General features: G+C 42.1%; 1 protein-coding gene across 1 annotated transcript in view; it reads left to right on the top strand.

The window, feature by feature from the left end:
• The window catches only part of nelfa (negative elongation factor complex member A), a 57480-nt gene that overhangs the window by 27628 nt on the left and 6000 nt on the right, over positions 1–23852 (top strand). The window contains exons 2-10 of the mRNA XM_041199113.1: positions 8951–9122; positions 12333–12494; positions 13727–13816; positions 14063–14190; positions 15245–15314; positions 18420–18508; positions 19073–19184; positions 21583–21893; positions 23278–23377. Of these exons, the coding sequence (XP_041055047.1) occupies positions 8951–9122; positions 12333–12494; positions 13727–13816; positions 14063–14190; positions 15245–15314; positions 18420–18508; positions 19073–19184; positions 21583–21893; positions 23278–23377 (1234 nt within the window). The remainder of the gene's footprint in view (positions 1–8950; positions 9123–12332; positions 12495–13726; positions 13817–14062; positions 14191–15244; positions 15315–18419; positions 18509–19072; positions 19185–21582; positions 21894–23277; positions 23378–23852) is intronic.

Here is a 23852-nt window from a genome sequence, read left to right on the forward strand (position 1 = left end):
TTGGGCTGAAATGGCAAGACTTGAACCTTCTGTGGTGAGTTTAGTTTGTAACCACCATGCAAATACAGAAACATGACATCATTCAATGATGAGGCAGAAGGCAAAATGCAGTCTTCATAAAGCCACCAGTGGAGTGGTGCATTTTGGACAGTAACTTTTGCATTTCCTTCTTTTACCTTGTATCTGTTCTCACCTAAAGTTGCTGTAGCATTTGCTTGTAAATAGGGAGTATTTTGACAGAAAATTATGAATCTTCTTTCAAAAATGTAATTAGGTTTGTATGTGTGGTTGCTCAGAAGTAACGAATGTGACATGACTTCGCTCATCCATGACCTTCCTTGTAATGAATGGCATACCGATGTTCTATGCTGTTAGGTGCCCACAGTGAGATCCAATAAGACAGATCTGACATAGGCATTACTGGTCAGACTCTCACTCAGGCCGAGATTTTTAGGACGACGGAGAACTTGCTTTCCTGCCATCCAAGGTGTCAGCGGAGAACACATCCACGCTGGTACTGCCTGCCCCAAAGCCAGTTAATACACCAACAAGAGTTAATTGGCTCGAGGTGGGTCATTGCTCCCTAACTTGGGAGGAAGTCCCACCTCAGAGCTGTTGGCCAATCTGATTGGCGGGCAGCTCTCTAGTTCCTGCAGCGCCAGAAGCTGCAGTGGACAGGACTAGGACTGCAAGTAGTCCCCAGAGCCTAAATCCCAGGACCAGGTAAATTTAGGGAGTCTCAGTGCTGGGTGAGGAGGTAAGGTCCGAGGAGGTGGACAGAAGGGTTAGGAGTGTTGGTGGAGAGATCAGGCAGGGAGGAAGGATCTGCAGGGGCCGGTCCTTTTTGCTGGTAGGGGGGTTGGGTAGTGGGTGCCCAATTTTAAAAGGAGGCTATTGACAGAGGTGCAGACACCCCCCCCCCCCCCAAATCCCCACTGCCTGCCCCAGCCCGAGGCTTGAACAGTGTTGCTTTTTGGGCTCCCCTCACTATGCCCTGAACTGCACCTGCCAGCCTGAAAACAGAGGCTGGGCGGTAAGGGCCTCAACTGGGGTAAGGGCAGCTGGGCCAGCCTAGGTCTAGCCTACCCCAGCGTAAAATTGCAGGGAACAAACCTACAAACATAAAATTCTTCCCCCAGTGAAGCTCCTTTCAGCAGAGAGCTTTATTGCTTCCAGTTTTCATTAAGTTAGTGAGGCAGAAAAGAAGGTTGTTGTTAGGAGCAGCATCTTGAAACTTAAAAAGATATACATTGTAACGTCTCCAGTCTGGAATGCTTGGGACCAAATTACTTCTGGACTTTGGAATTTCCTGGATTATAGAATGACATTTGAATGCCTAACCACAAGTCTGAGAACTGGAAAAAAAACTGGCCCAGATCTTCAGGTCTCCAGCTCGTTGGAGACCAAATGTATGATCTAAGACATGCGTCGTGACCCTGTGGAAGCCTAGGTGAGAATTACCCAGGAGGTTTGAGGTTCCGATGGGCAATTCCCCTGCTTCCTGGGACCCTCCGCAAAAGCCATCAACTCTGTGTTAGAGTCTGAGACTTCAGACAGTTCAGATTTATTTACCTGAATAGCTACCCAGGAAATGAGATTGAAAAATCCTGGGTAACTACAAAACTGACCCCACCCAACCTGACCCAACTCTCCCTCGCGACTGCACTAACCCTGGCAACCACCACTACCCCTCCCCCACCCCCACCCCTGGACCAGACCTGGTCTGCCGCCATTTGCCCGCTCATCTGTTCGCAAATATTCAGGACTCACCTGTTTGCTAACATTTACCCTGGTCATTTGAACTTGCTGCAATAAGGAGGCGTATCTTGTGCACTGATTTTCTTTGCTGCTTTCTGGATGGGTTCTTGCTGCTGCATCGGAAGTCAGATCCTTTTTAACGTAACCGTTCGAACAAGGAGCAGGACTAGGCCATTCAGCCCCTCAAGCCTGCTCCGCCATGTAATAAGATCATGGCTGATCTAATAGTAACCTCAAATCTACATCGCATCTACCCTCTCCTATGCCGCCCCCTCCCCCCCCCCCCCCATCCCTGATAACCTATCACGTTCTTGTTTACCAAGAATCTACCCACCTCTGCCTTAAAAATATTCAAAGACTCTGCTTCCACCGCCCTTTCAGGAAGAGAATTCCAAAGACTTGTGACCCTCTGAACGAAAACCAGGTAAGTGTGCGGTTTTCTGACTGATCATCGTCAAAGACAGCAGTTCCAAAGTTGATCAGAAAATTTGGGCCAGTCAATGTAAATATTTACCTGAAATATAAAACAGTGGTAAAACATTATAAAGCAGCAATAAACATTGTTTTACTTATCCAAAATACTGTATCTCCCATGTTTCCACTCCCAAGCATCATACTTAAATGATCTAAAACGTTGCAATGAGTTGCTTGGGTTTACTCAAAAAAAAAATAATTCAGACAATAGATTTCCGGACTGGAGAGGCTACAGTGCAGTCAATCTCCTTTGGTGTTACTCACGTGAATTCGATAGCCAAGTATAGTCATAAGATATATTCAATTAAATTAGATGTGATTTCGTGATTGGACAACACTTTCTAAGCAATCCTGATTGCGCTAAGAATTACACTGAAAACCAATTTAAGATTATCAGTCAGGCTCGCAGCGTGGTTCATTTAAGCTTGCTAGAAGCCACAGGTATTAGCAGAGAAGGCCCTGTCCTATGCAGACAGAAGGAACATGTCCGTGCATTGTGCCATTTTCAACTAAACAAAAGCTTAGGGGCAGTCATTCCTTAGTTTATTCCCAGCGGCAATGCTTTGATTAATCAGAGTCAACCTGCTTGGTTTGAATTTGAACAAAAGCTTGGCAGTTAACTGTTCTCTGCTGCATTCTCCATGGCAATGCTTCTACCAATCAAGAGTCTACTTGCCGACCAATCAGTGCTCTCTTCTCATGCAGTATAAATTGTTGTTCCCTTTACTGTTGGTAATCTTGTGATCAGTCCTGATGAGTGCAAGATGAAAAGCTTTGACAGCATGTCTTTTTTTTAGCAATGAATTTCAATGTTTTTTTTTAGCTTTTCCTTTCTATGGCTCCTTTTTTCCTCTCCATTCACTTTCTTGTCCTGTCTTTTTTTTCTTTTAATTCACATTCCTCTGTCATTCCTACGATTTTTTCCCCAATTCTTAAATCTCACTATTTAAGGAGATGGTTATTGATCCTCTTGTTCTCTTAAGGCCTCAGATGCCCTGTTGCCCTTGGCACACCATTATAAACGCGTTCTCAACAAATTACAGGACACAAATATTTAACCTGAAAGGGGCAGGATAAAGTCTAACTAATGGTGCAATGCCAGATAATGCCCTGATCCAACAATATTTGGGCCAATATCTCTAACAGGAGCTGAGCCAAACAGCCTATCAGCTATTGGAAAGGTATTTTAGAAATCTGCCAAAAATCCTTAAAGCACATGAACCTAAGCAAATGATGCCACAGAGTCACCAGTAGTGGGAGCCTGCGAATGCAGGCTAAATATTCAGAACAGTACAGCCAGTAGTCTGCAGGATCCAGGGTTAAATGACGAGGAAAGTGTTATTACTGCATGGCACTGCCTACAGGGAATGTAGATAGTTACATAAAGTTGTGAATTTGCATAAGAATTGGATTATATTGGGATTTGCAATGGAACATTATCCCTGTAGCATTTTAATGTGGAATAAAATAAGATTGGAATACTTAGAAGACTGGCGACTTTGGAAACTACTGTCTGTCAACGAGACGTAAGTTGTAGAGACATATGGAAAGGCCACTAGTGGTTTATATTTTGAAAAATTATAAAAAAACTACATGCAGCTACTTACACACACAGACCCAATGACTCATCAAACATTTTTCATCAGTAACATATCTAGAACAGCCAGATTTTGCAAAACATGCCGTCTGTTTCCATATATCATAAGAAATTACGTTTTTTTCAAAAGCAGTGTAAATACAATAGGCATCATTATGGAACAGCAAATACATGACTCTGATAGGAATTGTCCACAGATCTCCTATGTATTTGAAGGATGTATAAATATGGATCAGGAAAGCATGTAGCAAAAAACAACGGTTATTATGGGAAATTTTAACTTTCACAAACTCGGAGAAGCAAAACAGCTCAAATAGTAACAGTAATGAATTTTTGGAATATATTCAGGACGTTTCTCCAGAGCAGTAGGTTTTCGCACTGACGAGGGAGCTGGACGTATGACATGAGTAACAATCCAGAACTGCTTAGTAATATAACAGTAAGGGACCGTCCTGCAAATAGTGGCCGTAATATGATTGAGTTATTGGGTTTTGAGAGTACGAAGGTTGAATCAGAAATCGAGGTTTTAAAGATTTTTTTTAAAAAAGGAATAATAAATTAACCACAGTAAAATGATTTGAATTACAAACATACAAACACTGACAGACAATATACATACTGTCCCCACCATGTCCACACCAGTCCCTGACTGCCCTCCAAGACATGTGATCCCCTCAAAGAGGCAACAAACAAGAATGAAAATGCAGGCCAATTTAATTAGTAACCCAACGGCAGGAAGTATTTGATACAATGCAAGGCCAGTACGTATCCTGAATTGGCAATGGTTGTACTTGAAAGAAGTAAATGACAGTTATCAGGCTTAAAAAACAGGCTTGTGCAAATGCAAGAGTCCACAACCAACAGATCAGATCTAAGCTTTATGGTCCTGCCACATCCAGTCATGAATGGTGGTGGTCAATGAAACAACTCAATGGGGGAGGAGGTTCCACAAATATCCCCATCCTCAGAGGGGGAAGCCCAGCACATGAGTGCAAAAGACAAGGTGGAAGCATTTGCAACCAAATTAAGCCAGAAGTGCTGAGTAGCTGGTCCAGCTCTGCCTCCTCCAAAGGCCCCCAGCATCACAGATGTGTTTTCAGCCAATTCGATTCACTCCAAGTGATATCAATAAATGGTTGAGGGCACTGGATACAGCAAAGGCTATGGGCCCTGACAATTGTACTGAAGACTAGTGTTCCAGAACTTGCCACGCCCCTAGCCAAGCTGATCCAGTACAGTTACAACACTGGCATCTTTCCAACAATGTGGAACATTGCCTAGATCTGTCCTGTATAGGAAAAGCAAGTCAAATCCAACCCGGTCAATTACTGCCCCATCATTCAACTTTCGATTGTCAATAAAATGATGGAAGAGGTCATCATCAATACTATCAAGCAGCACTTGCTTAGCATATACCCTGCTCACTGACACTCAGTTTGGATTCTGCCAGGATTACTCAGCTCCTGACCTTATTACAGCCTTGGTTCAAGCATAGATAAAAGAGCTGAACTCCAGAGGTGAGGTGTAAGTGACTGCCTTTGACATCATTTGACTGAGTATGGCATCAAGGAGCCCTAGCAACACGAGTCAATGGGAATCAGGGAGAAAACTCTCTGCTGCTTGGAGTCATATCTAGCACAAAGGAAGATGGTTGTGATTGTTGGAGGTCAGTCATCTGAGATCCAGGACATCACTGCAGGAGTTCCTAGGCCCAACTATCTTCGGCTCTTCATCAATGACCTTCCATCATAAAGTCAGAAGCGGGGATATTTGCCGATGATTGTGCAGCACCTCTCATGACTCCTCACATACTGAAGCTGTCCATACCCAAATGCAACAACCTGGGCAATATCCAGGCTTAGTCCTTTTTTATTCATTTATAGGATGTGGGCATTGCCGGCTAGCCAGCATTTATTGCCCATCCCTAATTGCCCTTCAGTGAAACTTCACCAGTTGGTGGTGAGCTGCTTTGTTGTACCGCTGCAGCCCATGTGGTGTAGGTACACCCACAGTGCTGTTGGGGAAATGTTCCAGGATTTTGACCCAGCGACAAGTGAAAAAACAGTGATATATTTCCAAGTCAGGATTGTGAGTGACTTGGAGGGGAACTTCCAGGTGGTGGTGTTCCCATCTATCTGCTGCCCTTGTCCTTCTAGATTGTAGAAGTCATGGGTTTGGGAGGGGCTGTCTAAGGAACCTTGGTGAGTTTCTGCTGTGCATCTTGTGGATGGTACATCCTGCTGCCACTGTTGACGGTGATGGAGTGAGTGAATGTTTGTGGGTGGGCCGCTAATCAAGCGGGCTGCTTTGTCCGATGGTGTCAAGCTTCTTGAGTGTTTTTGGAGCTGCACTCGTCCAGGCAAGTATTCCATCACACTCCTGACTTGTGCCTTGTAGGTGGTGGACAGGCTTTAGGGAGTCAGGAGGTGAGTCACTCACCACAGGATTCCTAGCCTCTGACCTGCTCTTGTGGCCACGGTATTTATGTGGCTGGTCCAGTTCAGTTCCTGGTCAATGGGTAATCCCTAGGATGTTGATAGTGGGGGATTCAGCGATGGTAATGTCATTGAATGTCAAGGAGAGATGGTTAGATTTTCTCTTGTTGGACATGGTCATTGACTGCACTTGTGTGGCGTGAATGCTAGATGCTATTTAAATACTGTGGCTTCAAGAGCATGTCAGAAGCTAAGAAATCTGGTGAGTAACACACCACTGACTCTTCAAAGCCTACCCACCATCTACAAGCTAGGAGTGTGATGGAATACTCTCCATTGGCCTGGATGAGTGCAGGTCCAACAATGCTCAGAAAACTTGACCCCCATCCAGGGCAAGGCAGCCCACTTGATTGGCACCACATCCACAAACATTCACTCCCTCCACCACTGACACACAGTGGCAGCAGTGTGTAACATCTACAAGATGCACTGCAGGAACTCCTTAGACAGCACCTTCCAAACACACAACTGCTACCATCTTGAAGGACAAGGGTAGCAGACCCATGGGAACACCACCACTTCGAAGTTCCCCTCCAACACACTCGCTATCTTGACTTGGAAATACATCACCGTTCCTTCATTGTTGCTGGGTCAAAATCCTGGAACTCCCTCCATAATAGCACTGTCGGTGTACCTACACCACTGCAGCAGTTCAAGAAGACAGCTCACCACCACTTTCTCAAGGACAGATAGGGATGGACAATAAATGCTGGCTTGCCAGTGATGCCCAGAACCCCGAATGAATGGGGGGGAAAAAAGGGAAAATAGTAGAGCTGTGTTCTGTATCCATTGTGGATACAGAAGCAGAGGACAAAATTCTACTGATACAAGGGAACCTCACATAACATCAAAGGGTAATGGAGAAAATAGTCAGACTTAGGATAGGCACGTCTCCAAGACCTGGTGACTTTCACCCCAGGGTGTTTAAAAAAAAAAACTTGGTGAGGAAATTGTTTATTAGTCACAATTTTCTAAATCTTTCAGGACTGCAGAACTTAGATCTGATCTGTTGGTTGTGGGATTGCTTAGCTCTATCTTTCATATACTGCTTCCACTGTTTGGCTTGCAAGTAGTCCTGTGTTGTAGCTTCACCAGGTTCACACCTTATTTTCAGGTATGTCTGGCACTGCTCTTGGCATACCCTCCTGCACTCTTCTTTGAACTAGGGTTGATCCCCTGGCTTGAATGTTTTGGTAAATAGTGGGATATGCTGCGCCATGAAATTACAGATTGGGTTGAGTACAATTCTGCTGCTGCTGATGGCCCATACTGCCTGGATGCCCAGTTTTGATTTGCTAGATCTGTTTGAAATCTATCGCATTTAGCACGGTGGTAGTGCCACACAACAGGATGGAGGGTATCCTCAATATGAAGGTGGGACTTTGTCTCCACAAGAACTGTGCGGTGGTTACTCCTACCAATACTGTCATGGACATATGCACCAGTGACAGGTAGATTTGTAAGGCTGAAGTCAAATAGGTTTTTGCCTCTTGTCGGTTCCCTCACCAGCTGCCACAGACCCACCCAGTCTAGCAGCTATGTCCTTTAGGAGTTAGCCAGCTCGGTCAGTAGTGAAGCATTAGCCTGCACCTCTGGGCTACTAGACCAGTGACTTTACCACGGCGCCACTCCCACCTCATAGTAAGTACATAATAAGTTGGACGGCGTAAACCTACTACATATCCAGTTCACAAGCTAGATGTGTGGCTCATGTACGAATACAGAATTACCAGCAGAGGTCACTGCTGCAGCCTGCTCAACTATTCCCTCACCCCCATACTTGGTCCTTATCCCCAGCAAAATCTTAACTGCCTCCCTGGCTTTGTTCCTTCAAGTCCAAAGGATGCAGATGAGCACATCTGGACACACAGCTGATTTAGGCATCCTTAACCAGAATTAGCTTGGCCACATTAATTGCTACTAGGTCTCATTTTCCTTTTATCCAACTGCTCACTGCTCCAGTATCATTCCACTGAGCAAAGATAATCTCTAGCTTCCTTTCTGAAGTACCAATGGTTTTCTTAAGCCCCACTCCTTCCACTCTTGTGTCCAACAACAAGCACATGGAATTTGTGGACTATTTTGTCACTGAGATTAAGTCCCTTTTCCCCTCAGCCCACCAAACTAAAGCTCCCCTTCCTGATCCCTAAACCCACACTTTTCTCTACATTCGGTGGTGGGAGTGCATTTAATCAAAACGTAATCTAAATCTTTCTTCAACCTGAAAGAAGGTAAGCCTTTTGAGAAGGAATTTATTTCTTGATTTGAAAAGGTTTTTACTCATTATACTGTTTTCTGCCTTTTGCTGCTTTCTCAGATGTAATTTGTTTATTTTGTTTGGGCCAGCTGAGAGCAGACAAATAGCCATTGCCTTGGTCTCTGTATTTACTGTAAACTTTATTTTCCTACTGGTCAAGTTTGCCTCAGTTTTCTAGTTGTAGGATATGAGGACGCAGCAACTTTACAAGGAGGAGGGGGAGAAACCTGCAATAAGACCTATCCACAAGTTGGTCAATGTTTCAAAATTATTTTGATGTTAAGAATATTTTTCCTTGGAGCCCCGGGGTGGTCTAGTTTCTGTGTTTGACTATTCGTCACTACATGTCTCTTTCTGCTTGTTTTGTAGATGAAAAGTTCCCTGACTGAAATTGTTCACCTTGCTGCAATGGATACTGACTCTTGGGTTCAGATGGTGGCAGACATTCTAAAAACCTTTCCTGAGACTGGGTCTCTCAACCTTGAGCTTGAGGAACACAATCAGAACCTGCAAGAAATTCTTGGGGAACTCCGAGAAAAAGGTACCTTACTACATTCCCATAATTTGACCATTATTTACCAAAATGGAAAGCAAAACAATTGTTTCCAAAGAGGAGCCTGTCAGAATGCAGTAAATGGTTTTAAGCTTTAGATGGACATTTTTTAAACAAAATAACATGCAGTGATGCCATAGTGCGTTTGGTTCAAATTTTTTCCTTTTCAAGTATACATCCAATGCCCTTTCAATAATTTACTATTTAATCTGTTTTCACTCCTTACAGGCAGTACATTCCAGATTTTTATAACTTGCTGTATATATTTTTAAAATTCTCCAGATTTCTCACCACCCCTCCAGCCTTAACTATAGATTTTTTGGCAATAATCTTGAAACTATGTCCTCTGGTTACTGGCCCACCAGTGGACACAATTCTCCCTATCTATTCTATCAAAACCTCGTATCATTTTGAATGGCACTTTAAATATAGGAACACTTGTACCTGATCTATTGCACTGCTCAAAAGCTGCCGAATTAGAACTAGCATTATTAACATTTGGTTTCACTGTACAGTTTTATCACATTGATCTGCCTTATCATTGGCTGCTTAAAATGTTTTGGGGTGTAAAGTTATAGAAGTGGTGACCTAATAGAGGTTTTCAAGATAGTTTAGAAGAATGAGAGGTATACTTATTGAAACATATAAAATCCTGAAGAGACTTGCTTGGGTCTCTTGGAGGATGTTTCCTCTTGTGGGGCCACTAGAATTAGGGGACACAGTTTAAAAATAGAATCATATAGAAAGTTTACGGCTCAAAAAAAGACCACTTGACCCATCGTGTCTATGCAGGCTGAAAAATAAGCCACCCAGCCGAATCCCGGTCTGCAGCTCTGCAGGTCTCCCTTTTTAAAGCAGAGACAAGGAGAATTTTTTTGAGGGTTGTTATTATGTGGAATTCTCTTCCCAGAAAGCAGTGAAGGCTGGGTCAAGTTAGATAGATTTTTGATAGACCACAGCAAAGTGGTTGATTCTAAAATGCCCTCTGAAATGGCCTAGCAAGCCATTCAGTTGTAACAAACAGTTACAAAGCCACAAAACAGGAATGAAACAGACGGACCATCCAGCATCGACCTAGGCACCAGAAGCTACAACGGCAATTTCAGCCCTGTCGACCCAGCAAAGTCCTCCTTACTAACATCTGGAGGCTATGGTTCCTGACAATATTCTGGCAATAGTACTGAAGACTTGTGCTCCAGAACTTGCCACGCCCCTAGCCAAGCTGTTCCAGTACAGCTACAACACTGGCATCCACCCGGATATGTGGAAAATAGCCCAGGTATATCCTGTACACAAAAAGCAGGACAAATCCAACCCAGCCAATTACCGCCCCATCAGTCTACTCTCAATCATCAGTACAGTAATGGAAGGGGTCATCAACAGTGCTATCAAGGGGCACTTGCTTAGCAATAACCTGCTCACTGATGCCCAGTCTGGGTTCTGCCAGAGCTACTCAGCTCCTGACCTCATTACAGCCTTGGTTCAAACATGGGCAAAAGAGCTGAACTCCCTGAGCTGAGGTGAGAGTGACTGCCCTTGAGATCAAGGTGATATTTGACCGAGTATGGCATCAAGGGACCCTAGCAAAATTGGAGTCAATGGGAATCAGGGGGAAAACTCTCCAATGATTGGAGTCATACCTAGTGCAAAGGAAGATGGTTGTGGTTGGAGGTCAGTCATCTCAGCTCCAGGACATCACTGCAGGAGTTCCTCAGGTAGTGTACTGGGCCCAACCATCTTCAGCTGCTTCATCAACGACCATCCTTCGAAAATAAGACCAGGAGTGGGGATATTCGCTGATTGCGCAATGTTCAGCACTATTCGCGACGACTCAGACACTGAAGCATGTCCAAATGCAGCAAGACCTGGACAATATCCAGGCTTGGGCTAACAAGTGGCAAGTAACATTCGCACCACACAAGTGTCAGGCAATGACTGTCTCCAACAAGAGAGAATCCAACCATTGCCCGTTGGTGTTCAATGGCATTACCATCACTGAATCCCCCACTATCAACACCCTGGGCATTACCATTGACTAGAAACTGAACTGGACTAGCCATATAAATACTGTCTCTACAAGAACAGGTCAGAGGCTAGGATTCGTGTGACAAGTAACTCACCTCCTGACTCCCCAAAGCCTGTTTGCCATCCACAAGGCACAAGACAGCAATGTGATGGAATACTCCCCACTTGCCTGGATGAGTGCAGCTCCCACAATACTGAAGAAGCTTGACACCGTCCAGGACAAAGCAGTCCGCTTGATTGGCACCACATCCGCAAACATTCATTCCCTCCACCACCGACGCACAGTAGCAGCAGTGTGTACCATCTACAAGATGCACTGCAGGAATTCACCAAGGCTCCTTAGACAGCACCTTCCAAACCCACGAACACTACCACCTAGAAGGATAAGGGCAGCAGATAGATGGGAATACCATCAGCTGGAGGTTCCCCTTCAAGTCACTCACCATCCTGACTTGGAAATATATTGCTGTTCCTTGTCTGTAGCTGGGTCAAAATCCTGGCACTCCCTCCCCAACAGCAATGTGGGTGTACCTGCACCACATGGACTGCAGCGGTTCAAGAAGACAGCTCACCACTACCTTCTCAAGGGCAACTAGGGATGGACAATAACTGCTGGCCCAGCCGGCGAAGCCTACATCCCATGAATGAAAAAAAAAGACCAGGGAGTCAAGGATTATGAGGGGCAGACAGGAAAGTGGAGCTGAGACCACAAGCAGATTAGCCATGATCTTATTGATTAGTGGTGCAGGCTCGAGGGGCTGAGTGGCCTACTCCTCATAATTTTTATGTTCATATGTCAGTATGTATCAAATGGTAGAGCAGACTTGAAAGGCTGAATGGCATACTCCTGCTCCTAAGTCCTGTTTGTTATAATGAGCAATCTGATAGAATAGGTAGAGAAAAAATAATTCTCTCTAGCGAGTGGGTCAATAATAGAAGGCTTAGATTCAAAATCTTGGCAACAGATCCGGAGATGCAATGGAGAAATTTTCCACTGAGTTTCTGAAAACTGGAACGTTGTACTGGAAAAATTGGTGGAATCTGACTTTATAAATTATTTTAAAAGGGAGTTGAACATATATTTGAAGATGAGGAACTGCAATTCAAAGTGTGTTGTTTTTGACCATCACTGGGTCTTGTCTCTTCTTTAATGTGCATTTTCTTTCTAATCAGTTAATGAATGTGAAGCCTCTGCTATGCTGCCTTTGGAGTGCCAGTATTTGAATAAAAATGCCCTGACGACCCTCGTGGGACCACTCACACCCCCAGTGAAGCATTTTCAACTCAAAAGAAAACCCAAAAGTGCCACACTTAGAGCAGAACTGTTACAAAAATGTAAGCAACTCATTACTGCAATTTGTTACAGGAATATTTCTGGATAATCAATCCAATTTCGAAACTCTGCATAAACTGCCTCCCCCACCCCCACCACACATCAAATAAATGGGAGGAGCAAAACGAAGATAAAATTTTAAAAATTGCTATGATAAAATAAAGACAAGGTTGTAAGAATATTTTTTGGTTAAACAAATGAGCTATACTCTTCTAATGCTCTATTGTCTACACACAATGCCCAATATAAAATTAAGTTATGTAAACCAAAAGATTCAAGATTTATTCTCTCTGCTGAGCTGTGGAGGGGTACAATCAATTAGGGTACTTGCTGCTAATTGCCATGCATAACCTATGGTGAAAATGGGTTTCTGAGGATGTTGGATGAAGATGATACTGCTTTGGTGTGATGACTACCATCTTCAAATAATCTGCCAAGTCTCACTGCCTAAAGCTCACGCTGGGCGCAAGGTTTTGTGGTTCAACTCCCACCAGGGCAAGTTGTGAAATTGAATTCAGCAAACTTGGTCATTTGTATGTTAACACCAGAAAATAATGACTGTGAAAAGCTGCTAACTTTTTGTAAAAGCCCAAATGATTCACCCATGTCCTCCAGGAAATGGGGACCTGCTACAATCTACACGATTCCAGCCCAAACTGTGGTGGTAATTTGTCTTCAGGGCAGCTGGGGATGAGCAACAAATGGACTTGATGGACTGAATAGCCTCCTTCTGTGCTGTAATGACTATGCATGTATCACCAACATCCCAAGAGCAAATAAACAAAAAGGAGATTGGCCAATTAGACGCAGTGCTGGGGAGCTGACTGTGCCTACTGTACTGTACACAAGTAAGAATGACATCGGCAGGAAGGGAAGGAAGAAAAGTGAATAAAATTAGGGAAAAAAATTATTCTCTTTTTAAAAGAGCAGCATGGAAAATGCTGCTTCATTGACTTACAGCACATGTAATGTACCATTCAGGTTAAGGGGCAGAGTAGCGTCTTGTTTTCATTGTTTACAGAAAGTATTTTTGCATTTTTCTTCTGTCAAAAATTACAGATTCAGTTTGTTGACGCATTTAAGTTATTCAAGCGATAACCAGCCTAAGATGTTTTTTGAGATTAGATTAATTTTTCAGGAGTTTTTCATTTGCTCTGATCTCATCTCTCCATCTCTGCTGTTTAACCTCCTTTAGGAGATTATTTCCAATAAAATATATTTTACTGTTTTTCAGCAACAGAAACTGCACAACAGCTCAAAAAGACCTCCGGAGTGCCTTTTCTAGCCAAAGGGAGAGGTTTGGTTAAGAAACTCGATACCACTAGTATGTACTAATAGTTACTGGAATACAGTTCAATTATCTTCAATGCAATAATGTGACTTGATCAAATGGTAGATGAAAAATGTAAAAATTTGATGCCACTTACCTCAGGTTGAGTATTTGTTTGAACATTTCACCTTTGTAAAATATGCTTTATTTTGCACTTAATAGTTAAGCTAAAAAGGCTGTTTTTTTTCTAAAAATGAACTTATGGCTTCATGTATTTATAACAACTATTTGGCTATGCAGCTCCCCTCAAAGGGATTCCAAAGCAAGCTCCCTTTCGGAGCCCGACTACTCCCAGTGTGTTCAGTCCATCAACGAACAGAACACCAATGGCTGTCCGGACACCTATGCGCAAGGAGAGAGGTGTGAAGGTAAGTTTAGTCAGTTGCAGAGTTTTTTTTTTAACAGTTTCTAGTCTCTGTTAATGAGTTTGACATGTATTTTGGGCTTTTAAAGTACGTTTTTTTAATATATTTGTTCATGGGATGTGGGTGTCCCTGGCTAGGCCAGCATTTATTCGCCATCCCTAATTGACCATGAGAAGGTGGTGGTGAGCTGCCATCTTTATACAGCATTAATCAATCATTGTTTGGACTACTCCATGTAATGGTTCAATTTTTTTCAGGAAGAATTAATTTTGAGCAACTGATATTACCATACTTGCAGGAATAATCACAAATTTTCATTTCTATTTGAAAAATCAGTCTCTTGTGTTCAGTAAGTGTTTTTTTTTCTTGCACTTGAAATGGCTTAAAGCGTTAGGGCTTTACCATCATAACTGAAAAGAACAGTGATTGACATATTGTTTTTTGAGATCAATGTGCTTAAGCACATACCACCACCCACACCCCTGTCCCATCCATTCCTCCCTAACAGCTACCAGGTTTCCAAATATGACAAAATGTTCCTGTTGTAATTATAAACGTTGTGGGTAAAATTTTAATTTTATTTTCATGTCTTGACTACAAAGTACAGCATTCATTTAAAGCCGCTATGCATATCAATGCCAATTTGATGTGTATTAATCTGTTTATATGTCCCCGAGGAAATTATATCCTACAAAGTGTCATGGCTATTAGAAGTTGCATTCTTTTTTTTTGTCTTTAACATGCAAATTGCAATCATTCAACTAATAAAATCATGGTACCTCATTACTGTTAATGTGTTGAATTACAGCCATTCATAAATTGGGACATGGGTAAACGAGAAATGCCTCTCGTTTGTTACTTGGTGGCTGGTTTCAATGCTTGCCAACAAATGTGAGTGGTTCTATCACTTGAACAATGTAGAAAGTGATTTCTGAACTCAGAAAAGATTATCAGTCAGAAATGTTGACATTTTTATATGATTTGGGATGAATTGCCAGGGCCAGATTCCCAAACATTACTGCAATATTAACGTTACCCTCTTCCTGTTCTGTTCTAGTTGCTGGACATATCAGAGCTGGATATGGTAGGTGCTGGTCGGGAAGCAAAAAGGAGAAGGAAGACATTAGGTTAGTAAAATCTAACTCTTCTGCAAAGTGCTAAGTTGTAACTGTGCTGTGAGAGAGACTGGAGTGGGAAGCAAAGCTTGTCTTCCAGTCTCAACTGACACTGTTCTGTCTTCCCCCACTATTTCAGTCTTATACAGATGTCTGGGCTATGGCATTAAGTGCCTGCCAACAGGTCATGCAAGGGCTGCAAATGAATGAATCATTCTGTTGCCCTGTCCCAGGAGAACAGCACACAAGTTGGCTTTTTTAAAAATAAAAAAAAATGTTTAATTATTTCATGCAAAATGTCACTTCCAATCAGACATCTTAAAAAATCCAAGACGATATAACTTTTGGTATCTATTTGACCCTAAGCCACGCTTCAAGCCCCACATCAGCCCACCGTTCACACCTGTCTCGTTGTAATTGCTACTCTCTGATCAACTGACCTTCTTGCCCTCCATTGGATTGATATCATTGTCCTCACTGAGGATTGCAAATCATTCCATGGCCTTGTATTAAAGTTGTAGTACCTCACCTCTGCAATTTGTTTTTCAGACTACATATTAATTTTCATCCTCTGCTACTCTGACTCCACTTACTTCCATGCCAGTGGCAGAACCTTCAGAATCTGGACCTCTCTTCCTAAGCCCCTTTGCCCTATGATGTTTGAAGCTCTCTTCCTCAAAGGTAGTGGAAGCAGGGTCTTTGAATATTTTTAAGGCAGAGCTAGATAGACTCCTGATTAACAAGGGGTGAAAGATTATTGGGGATAAACAGAAGGTTACAATCGGATCAACCATGATCTCATTGAATGGTGGAGCAGGCTTGAGGGGCGGAGTGGCCTACTCCTGCTCCACATTTGTATGCCTCATGCCTTTCAAATGCCTTCTCAAAACCTGTCTCTTCTGCCCTGCTTTCACATTTTTCCCCCGATTGTCTTCCAACACCTGTTCTGTGATTCTTGTTTTTCCACCCTTCCCCCCACCCCCCACCTCCTCATGATGGAGTGGGGATATTTCATTAAGTTATAATCATATAATTCAAATCCACAGAGGAAATGTGGTAGCCTTCATTTTCGGAAAATGTTGTACTCCTCAGTATATGGACTTTCCTTCTATCAGAACTTATCTGGGGTCCCTTTGTCAAAACATGCTATATGATTTACTGATTCTGTAACTGGATGGTGCAGCTGAAATCAATGCCAGGTTCGCATAAATCTTCCAATACTGATGAGAATGTCTTTGCAATTTCCCCTGACAAATTTTATGTGTGATATACCTGGCATGAGCCTTTAAGCACGTTCCAAATTCCTTGCGCATGATGCATTTTGAGACATCGTGAGTGACATTAGGCTCCACATAAATACTAGGTAGGAGGATTGCACATTTAAAATCTGTAGCATCAGAGGTGAAGTAGTGGCATGGCAAACTATTCTTTTGTCTCTGGGTTAAAATCCAATCCAAACACTTTTCTGCTTCCTGTAAATTTCCTGCTTGAAATTAGTTTGGGCATCTCAACCAAGTTCTTTAATTGCATAGGCTCATACTTTTAACACAATTTTACATTGAACTAACAAATCTCATGCTGAGAAAAACTAGCTTTGAAAAATGACACATTCATCTGAGTACCTTTTAAAATTGTATTTATAACCATTGTAACACATGGTAGAGGAGGCTCCATTCTACATCCACCCATGCTATACCTAAGTGCCAAAATGAAAGATGTAGGACTGCTTTCCTGTTCTATTTTGCTTTGTTACTTTATAGACTGACATCAGTTGTAACAACTGCAGAATCAAATTTTCATTTTTAATGAGCCCATGTTACACAGTCCAACATGAGTACTTATTCAAATCATACAACATGATTCCATGTGATGATGTGATTCTTCATTGAGTTAATAATTCAGAACTGAAGTACCATCTTTCATTCCAGCATAACTACAACAAACAGTGATTTGCACAAAATACTTATGCCAATTCTGCCCTTGATCTCTACATTCCATGCAGATTAAGTCTAAACTATAATCAAAAAAAGATACGCAATCAGTCATCAGATTTATAACCGGGAGCTAAGATCCACTTAAGTTCATCTTAATCTCTCACGATGATTCCGTTTTTTTATTCCTTCATGGAAATTGGGCATTGCTGGTTAAGCCAGTATTTACTGCCCAATCCTATTTGCCCTTGAGAATGTCTTCATGAACCGTTGCAACCCATGTGGTGTAGGTACACCCACAGTGCTGTCAGGGAGGGAGTTCCAGGATTTTGACCCAGTAACAGTGAAGGAACAGTGATATATTTCCAAGTCAGGATGGTGTGGGGCTTGGAGAGGAACTTCCAGCTGGTGGTGTTACCATGTGTCTGCTGCCCTTGTCCTTCTAAATGGTAGCGGTTGTGGGTTTGGAAGGTGTTATCTAAGAAACCTTGGTGATTTCCTGCAGTGCATATTGTAATTACCATTGCTATATGGTCTACTTAAGCAATTAGGGATGGGCAATAAATTCTGGCTTAGCCAGCGATGCCCACACCCTGTAAATGAATAAAAAAAAACTCTCCAGTCACTTTGGACAATGAACAGTGACCAAACCAACATGTCCCCAGACCCTTAAGATGTGAATGTTTGACCTTCCCTCATCTCGCCCTATTTCACAAAGCGTCCCTATTCAGCAGGACTGAAAGTTGTTCTAATTCACCATGCGTTGATCCCACAAACGACGAGGTACATTGAGATACATGAGTGGTGTTAACTCACATTCTTACAAAAGACAAGTCTGCTCATTATCACAGATATCCATCATAATGAATAAAATACTAACTCCTTATTCCTCCTCCCACCCTGCCGCAAAAATCTCTTGTATGTAGTAGAGGAAAATGCGCATCATTTGGGACTTGAGAATAACCTGCCTGCTTCCCAAATATCAGTGAATGATATTCTGCTGATGTGCATGGCTAACTCCCTTTTCAACAGTGGTTAACTTTCACACTTGCCTAATCCCAGTATACTAAGTGTATATCGTTTCAGAAGCTGTAAATATTTATTTGAATCTTTAGAAGTGATTTTACTTTAAGATTATCCACTTCTGGAACAAGTTAATTCACTGAATATATATTTTTAAATATAGATGCTGAAGTCGCAGAAAAACCTGCCAAAGAAGAAACAGTTGTTGATAGTGTCACGCCAGATTATGCTGTTGGACTGGTCTCTACACAGGTAAATTGGTCACACAATGGAATTGAAATATCATTCTAACTTGTGATGTTTTTAGTTCATGAAATTAATTGACGCACTTGTGTTAGTGAATAATTTCTAAAATATCAATGAGCAATTTGATTTAAGAATATAACTTCATAGTTCCTTAATGCTGTTTAGAACTGCTGAGCAGACTTCAGCTATGAGGAAACAAATTAAGTCATTTTTAACGGTATTCAAAATAGGCGGCCTGAGGGTTTGAACACTTTTTTCTGGGGACAAGCGGAGCTATAATATTTTGGATAGCTTGTTCATTGAGATATTATGGCACTGCTAAATGTTAGTATATCTTGTTACTGTATAATTTATGTCAAATCTAGTTAATTGCTGAATGACAAAGATTAGCAAATTAAAGAATTGGGAGGATCCTTGGTGACCTGTCTTGCTATTTGATTTCAGTGGTTGTGACCTTGAAAATGTCCATGTACAGTAACATAATTCTTAATCAACCACACATTCATAAATGCTTGTGCTCCTTAATGATTGGAGTTGTTTTTCTCTCATATTTCCTTGTGTCCCCTTCAGAAACTTGGTGCTTTGAATAATGATAATGCACTACCATCTACTAGTTATTTGCCTGCTACACCAAGTATGGTGCCATCATCTTCCTACATTCCCAGCTCCGAAACACCACAAGGTAAATACCAAGTGACTTGAAGGAAATGGCAATCTTTGATTTGATTACTTTATCAAGAAGGATTCATCATAAACTTTCAGAAAAAAGCTGACTTGTTTCACAAATAGCACAAGGAACACAGTGGGCTGATTGAGGCAGCATAATGTAATTGAAACCATTTGTTCACAGGCTTGTCTAATTTTATTGGTGATAGAAAATTGCTATTAGTGATGGAATTTTTCCCATTAGCGGTTAATTCTCAAGTGTTTTGCTCTGCGTATTTTGTGGATAATAAAATATCTTGCTGTACAGAAAACAGCAGCTGACATACAGGCTGATTTAAAGAACAATTAATACACAACCATTTTATTGAACTAGCAATTGAGTTGTCTGGATTAATAATCCAGATGGTGAATTCAAAGTGATTCGTAGTAGTTTGAGAATGTGAAAATTGGAGTTTGTCTTTGTTTTAAAAGAAAAAATTGGAGAAAGTGGCTATGAAGCTGTCAGATTTGTCATTAAAATTACTACTGGTTCACTAATGTCCTTGCCTCATCTGGGCTTGTACATAACATTCAGTCCCACGCCAACATTGTTGACTTGTAACTACCCTCTGAAGTGGCCTAGCAAACCACTCAGTTGTATTCAGGGCAACTGGGGATGGGCAATAAATGCTGACCTTGCCAGTGATGCCTACATCCTGAGAATTAATATTTTTAAAATACCATGCCCCAACACAGTATATGAACAGGTAAACTGCAGAAAATTTTGCAATTTAGGGCATGTCTCTTTGTTGCATTTTATTTCAAGATCAACCATATCTCAATTTTTAATAGCCTTTCTGCTTTCTGCCTCTATCTTATTGCTGTCCACATAATAGTAGGGAAATATTACTAAGGGAGTTGATGGTCTGTGTTCAAATGTTCATGGAGTTGTACCTGGGTTATCCTTTGGATTAGCTGCATTAGGCTAAGTGTAATACATGACAATTGGAGAATGTGGGTTCCATCTCTATACCACTGAGTAGTTGATTTTAGCTGACTTTAAGGTGTGGAAAAGATTTGAGGCTCTTCCAACAAGCGGAAGAAAGGGTTCAATAGGCTAGACATGGAGAGGACATTTCCACTTGTGCACAGTCCGTAACAAATGATTGTGAATGTGAAATAGTCATTGATAAATCCAATAAGAAAATAGGAGGGGATCTTCTTTACCCAGAGAATAATGGATGTGAAACTCTGCTTCACATGGAGTGGTGAAAGCTAAATGCATTTTCAGGGGAAGGTATTTAATTATATGAGGGAGGAAATAATAATTGGATACTTCGATGGCACGAAACAAAGTAAGGTGAAAGGGGCCTTGTGTGGACTATGAACACCAGCATGGACCAATTGAACCAAATTGCCTATTTTTGTTTTTTTGCAAGCTTCTATGCAAATGCCTGCAACTTCAGGCGATAAAATGATGAAGAGGAAATAGAAGGCACAAATTATGAAATAAAATGTTTAATCTGCAGAATACATGAAAAGACTAGCGGTTGGATCACATTCCTTTCTATGACTTCTTATAGACTCTGGAGCAGTTTCTACAGATTGGAGGGTGGCAAATGTAACCCCACTATTTAAAAAGGGAGGGAGAGAAAAAACAGAATTACAGACCCGTTACCCTAACAACAGTAGTGGGGAAAATGCTAGAGTCTATTATAAAAGACGTGGTAATAGAACACTTGGAAAGCATTAACAGGATTAGACAAACTCAACTTGGGTTTATGAATGGGAAATCGTGTTTAACTAATCTAAAGTTTTTTGAGGAAGTAACTAGTAGAATAGATAAGGGAGAACCCAGAGATTGGTTCAACTGGGCCTGTATTCACTAGAGTTTAGAAGAATGAGAGGGGATCTGATTGAAACATATAAAATTCTAACAGGGCTAGACAGACTGGATGGAGGGAGGGTGTTTACCCTGGTTGGGGAGTCTAGAACCACTGGCCACAGTCTCAGGATACAGGGCAGGCCATTTTGGACTGAAATGAGGAAGCATTTCTTCACTCAGAAGATGGTCAACCTGTGGAATTCTCTACCACAGAGAAGGCTGTGGAGGCCGGGTCACTGAGTATATTGACGAAAGAAATTGATAATTTTTTGAATATTAGGGGCATCAAGGGGTATGGAGAGAAAGCGGGAATATGGCGTTGAGATAGAGGATCAGCCATGATCATTCTGAATGGTGGAGCAGGCTAGAAGGGCCGAATGGCCACTACTTGCTCCTAGTTTCAATGTTACTATGTTACATTAGAATATAAAAGAAGGAATTTGGTTAGAAGTGCTCGTAGCACATTAGTAAGAGATTATTGGGAGATGGCAGCTTTGTGTTATACCTAAGTTTTTTTTCTCCTCTTCTCCCCATTGCGATTATTATGCAGCCAATACTGTTGGATCAGTCCGGGAGGCTTTACAGACAAATAGACTGCCAGAAGAGTCAACAGTGCCTACCTCCGGTCTACCTGGCCAGTTCAAACAAAGACCACCAATTTACAATAGCAGCTCAACTACATCATCTACCTCAACCACCACTGCCCCAGGTACTGCACCTGTCACGACTACAACAGCAACGACACCCACACAGCAACAGACCCAGCCTCAGCAGCAGACCCAACAGCAACAGCAGACCCAACAGCAGCAGACACAACCTCTGCAGCAACAGCAGCAGCCTCGCAAGAGTCTTTCCCTTACAGTAAGTAGAAAGTACAGTATGCAACGTTTGAAGGCATTGAATGAATTAATTGTTTGGTCTCCACATAGGATATTGCTGCTATTCCAGTGGGAAAAACAACTGAGAGATATCCTTTTTAAAGCCTCCCTGCAGTCATTTCAGTCTAGACTTTCTGTTGGACATTTGTGCAGTGCTGAACTTGCCACTTTGTGTATTGTGACAAGTAATGGGAAAAATGTATTCCAAGGATTATTGGAAATATTCCCCAGGTTGCCAAATGGTAATTTGCTTCACTTCCTCTGGAAAGAAATTTGTTCCTTCCCCAGGGGTCTGGAAACCTTGCAGTGAATTGGAGATGGAAGCAGCCAGCCTTAGAAGGTGTGAGCTTTCTAAGAGCACTGCCTGTGAGCCACTGGCCCATAGGAGTATTCTCCAGAGCCCCTCAAGCAAACCTACATCCTCCCTTCTGCCTATTGCCACCTGTTCTCACTACTGAGACTGACTGATCTTCAGCTCCCACTGATCTCCACCAAATTCCCACAATCGCCACACCCTACATCCACTCCCATCTTTCGTCCACCCCCACCAAAGCCCTGATCTTGCCTTCACTCCTCCCGATTACTGGACCCTAACAAATGTTTGACGGTTGAATGATAATCATTGAGTCAGAGTTTAGCATAGCTATTTTATGCATTTACATGAAGAGTGTTACATTGCTTTGATGTCTTGAGTGTGAGAAGACCCCCACCAGGCCCTGATCTCTCCCACTTGCCAGGGATCAGATCGCCTCCTGTTTTTGGCTTTCTCAGGATGGGAAATAGAAGAAAGAAATGTTAATGAGGCTCAGCCATTAAATTCAACAGGACCTTGGCATCCTCAGGAGTTCTAGGATTCCGCCCCCCCCACCCCTGTGACCATGTACTCTTGCTCCCTCCCCAGCAAGATCAGGGCCACTATTTCAGTAAGTGTGTGGTCAATCTGTGGAGCAGACTTGCTAGCGAGATTGTGGAAGTAGTTGGTATTAATTCATACAAATGTATATTGGATAGGTAGCTTTCAGAAAATGATCTTTTGGGACGCACTATATGAATAATTTGAGATATGATGTGTTAAACATAGAATATTTACAAGGAACAAATTGGACATTTGGGTTTATGGTTTCCCAATTTCTCCTTGGGTTTCCTTGTATCATGTCTGGGCCTGTTATAGACTAATTGATAGAGATCGATTGCTGTGATTAATCAACAATTTCATTATTGCAATTTATGAGTCCCAGGATGATAGAAGACAACCCAGATGGATCGCCATCTTTTTTTTTGTTTCTTATTGTTAAATATTTTGTTGACTTGTGCTTTAGCTCTTTCCAGTTATGTTCATCAATGTTTGTTTTGTTTGTGTGTTATAGAGAGACCAAATGTATGCAGCCCAAGAAATGTTCAAGACTGCCAACAAGGTTACCCGGCCAGAAAAGGCCCTTATACTTGGGTTTATGGCAGGGTCAAGAGGTATGTTGTAACTTTTTCTTTCTATCCTCACCACTTCCTGCACATAGATGATGACTCCTGCTGCAGTAACGTTTGATGGGCCCCACCCAGGTTTCCATTTCTACAGCAGGAAAGACGCAATACTGCAAAATCTGAAATAAAAAACATTAAGTACTAGAAACACTCAGTAGGTCTGGCAGCATTTGTGGTGAGAGAAACAGAGTTAATGTTTCAAGTCGAATAGGATTCTCCATCAGAACTGAAGGAGGGTAGAAATGTGATGGGTTATATGCAGTCAAAGGGAGGGACTGGGAGGAAGAACAAAAGGGAAGGCCTGGGATAGGGTTGAGGGCAGGAGAGATTAAATGACAAAGATATCTTAGAACAAAAAGCAAAGGGAGCGGTATGGTTGTCATAAAGATAAAGCATTTGTCCAGAGTGAGTGAAAACCTATAAAATTCTAACAGGACTAGACAGGGTAGATGCAGGAAGGATG

The sequence above is a fragment of the Carcharodon carcharias genome, chromosome 1, assembly GCF_017639515.1.
Source record: "Carcharodon carcharias isolate sCarCar2 chromosome 1, sCarCar2.pri, whole genome shotgun sequence".
In the NCBI taxonomy this organism is placed as follows: Eukaryota; Metazoa; Chordata; class Chondrichthyes; order Lamniformes; family Lamnidae; genus Carcharodon; species Carcharodon carcharias.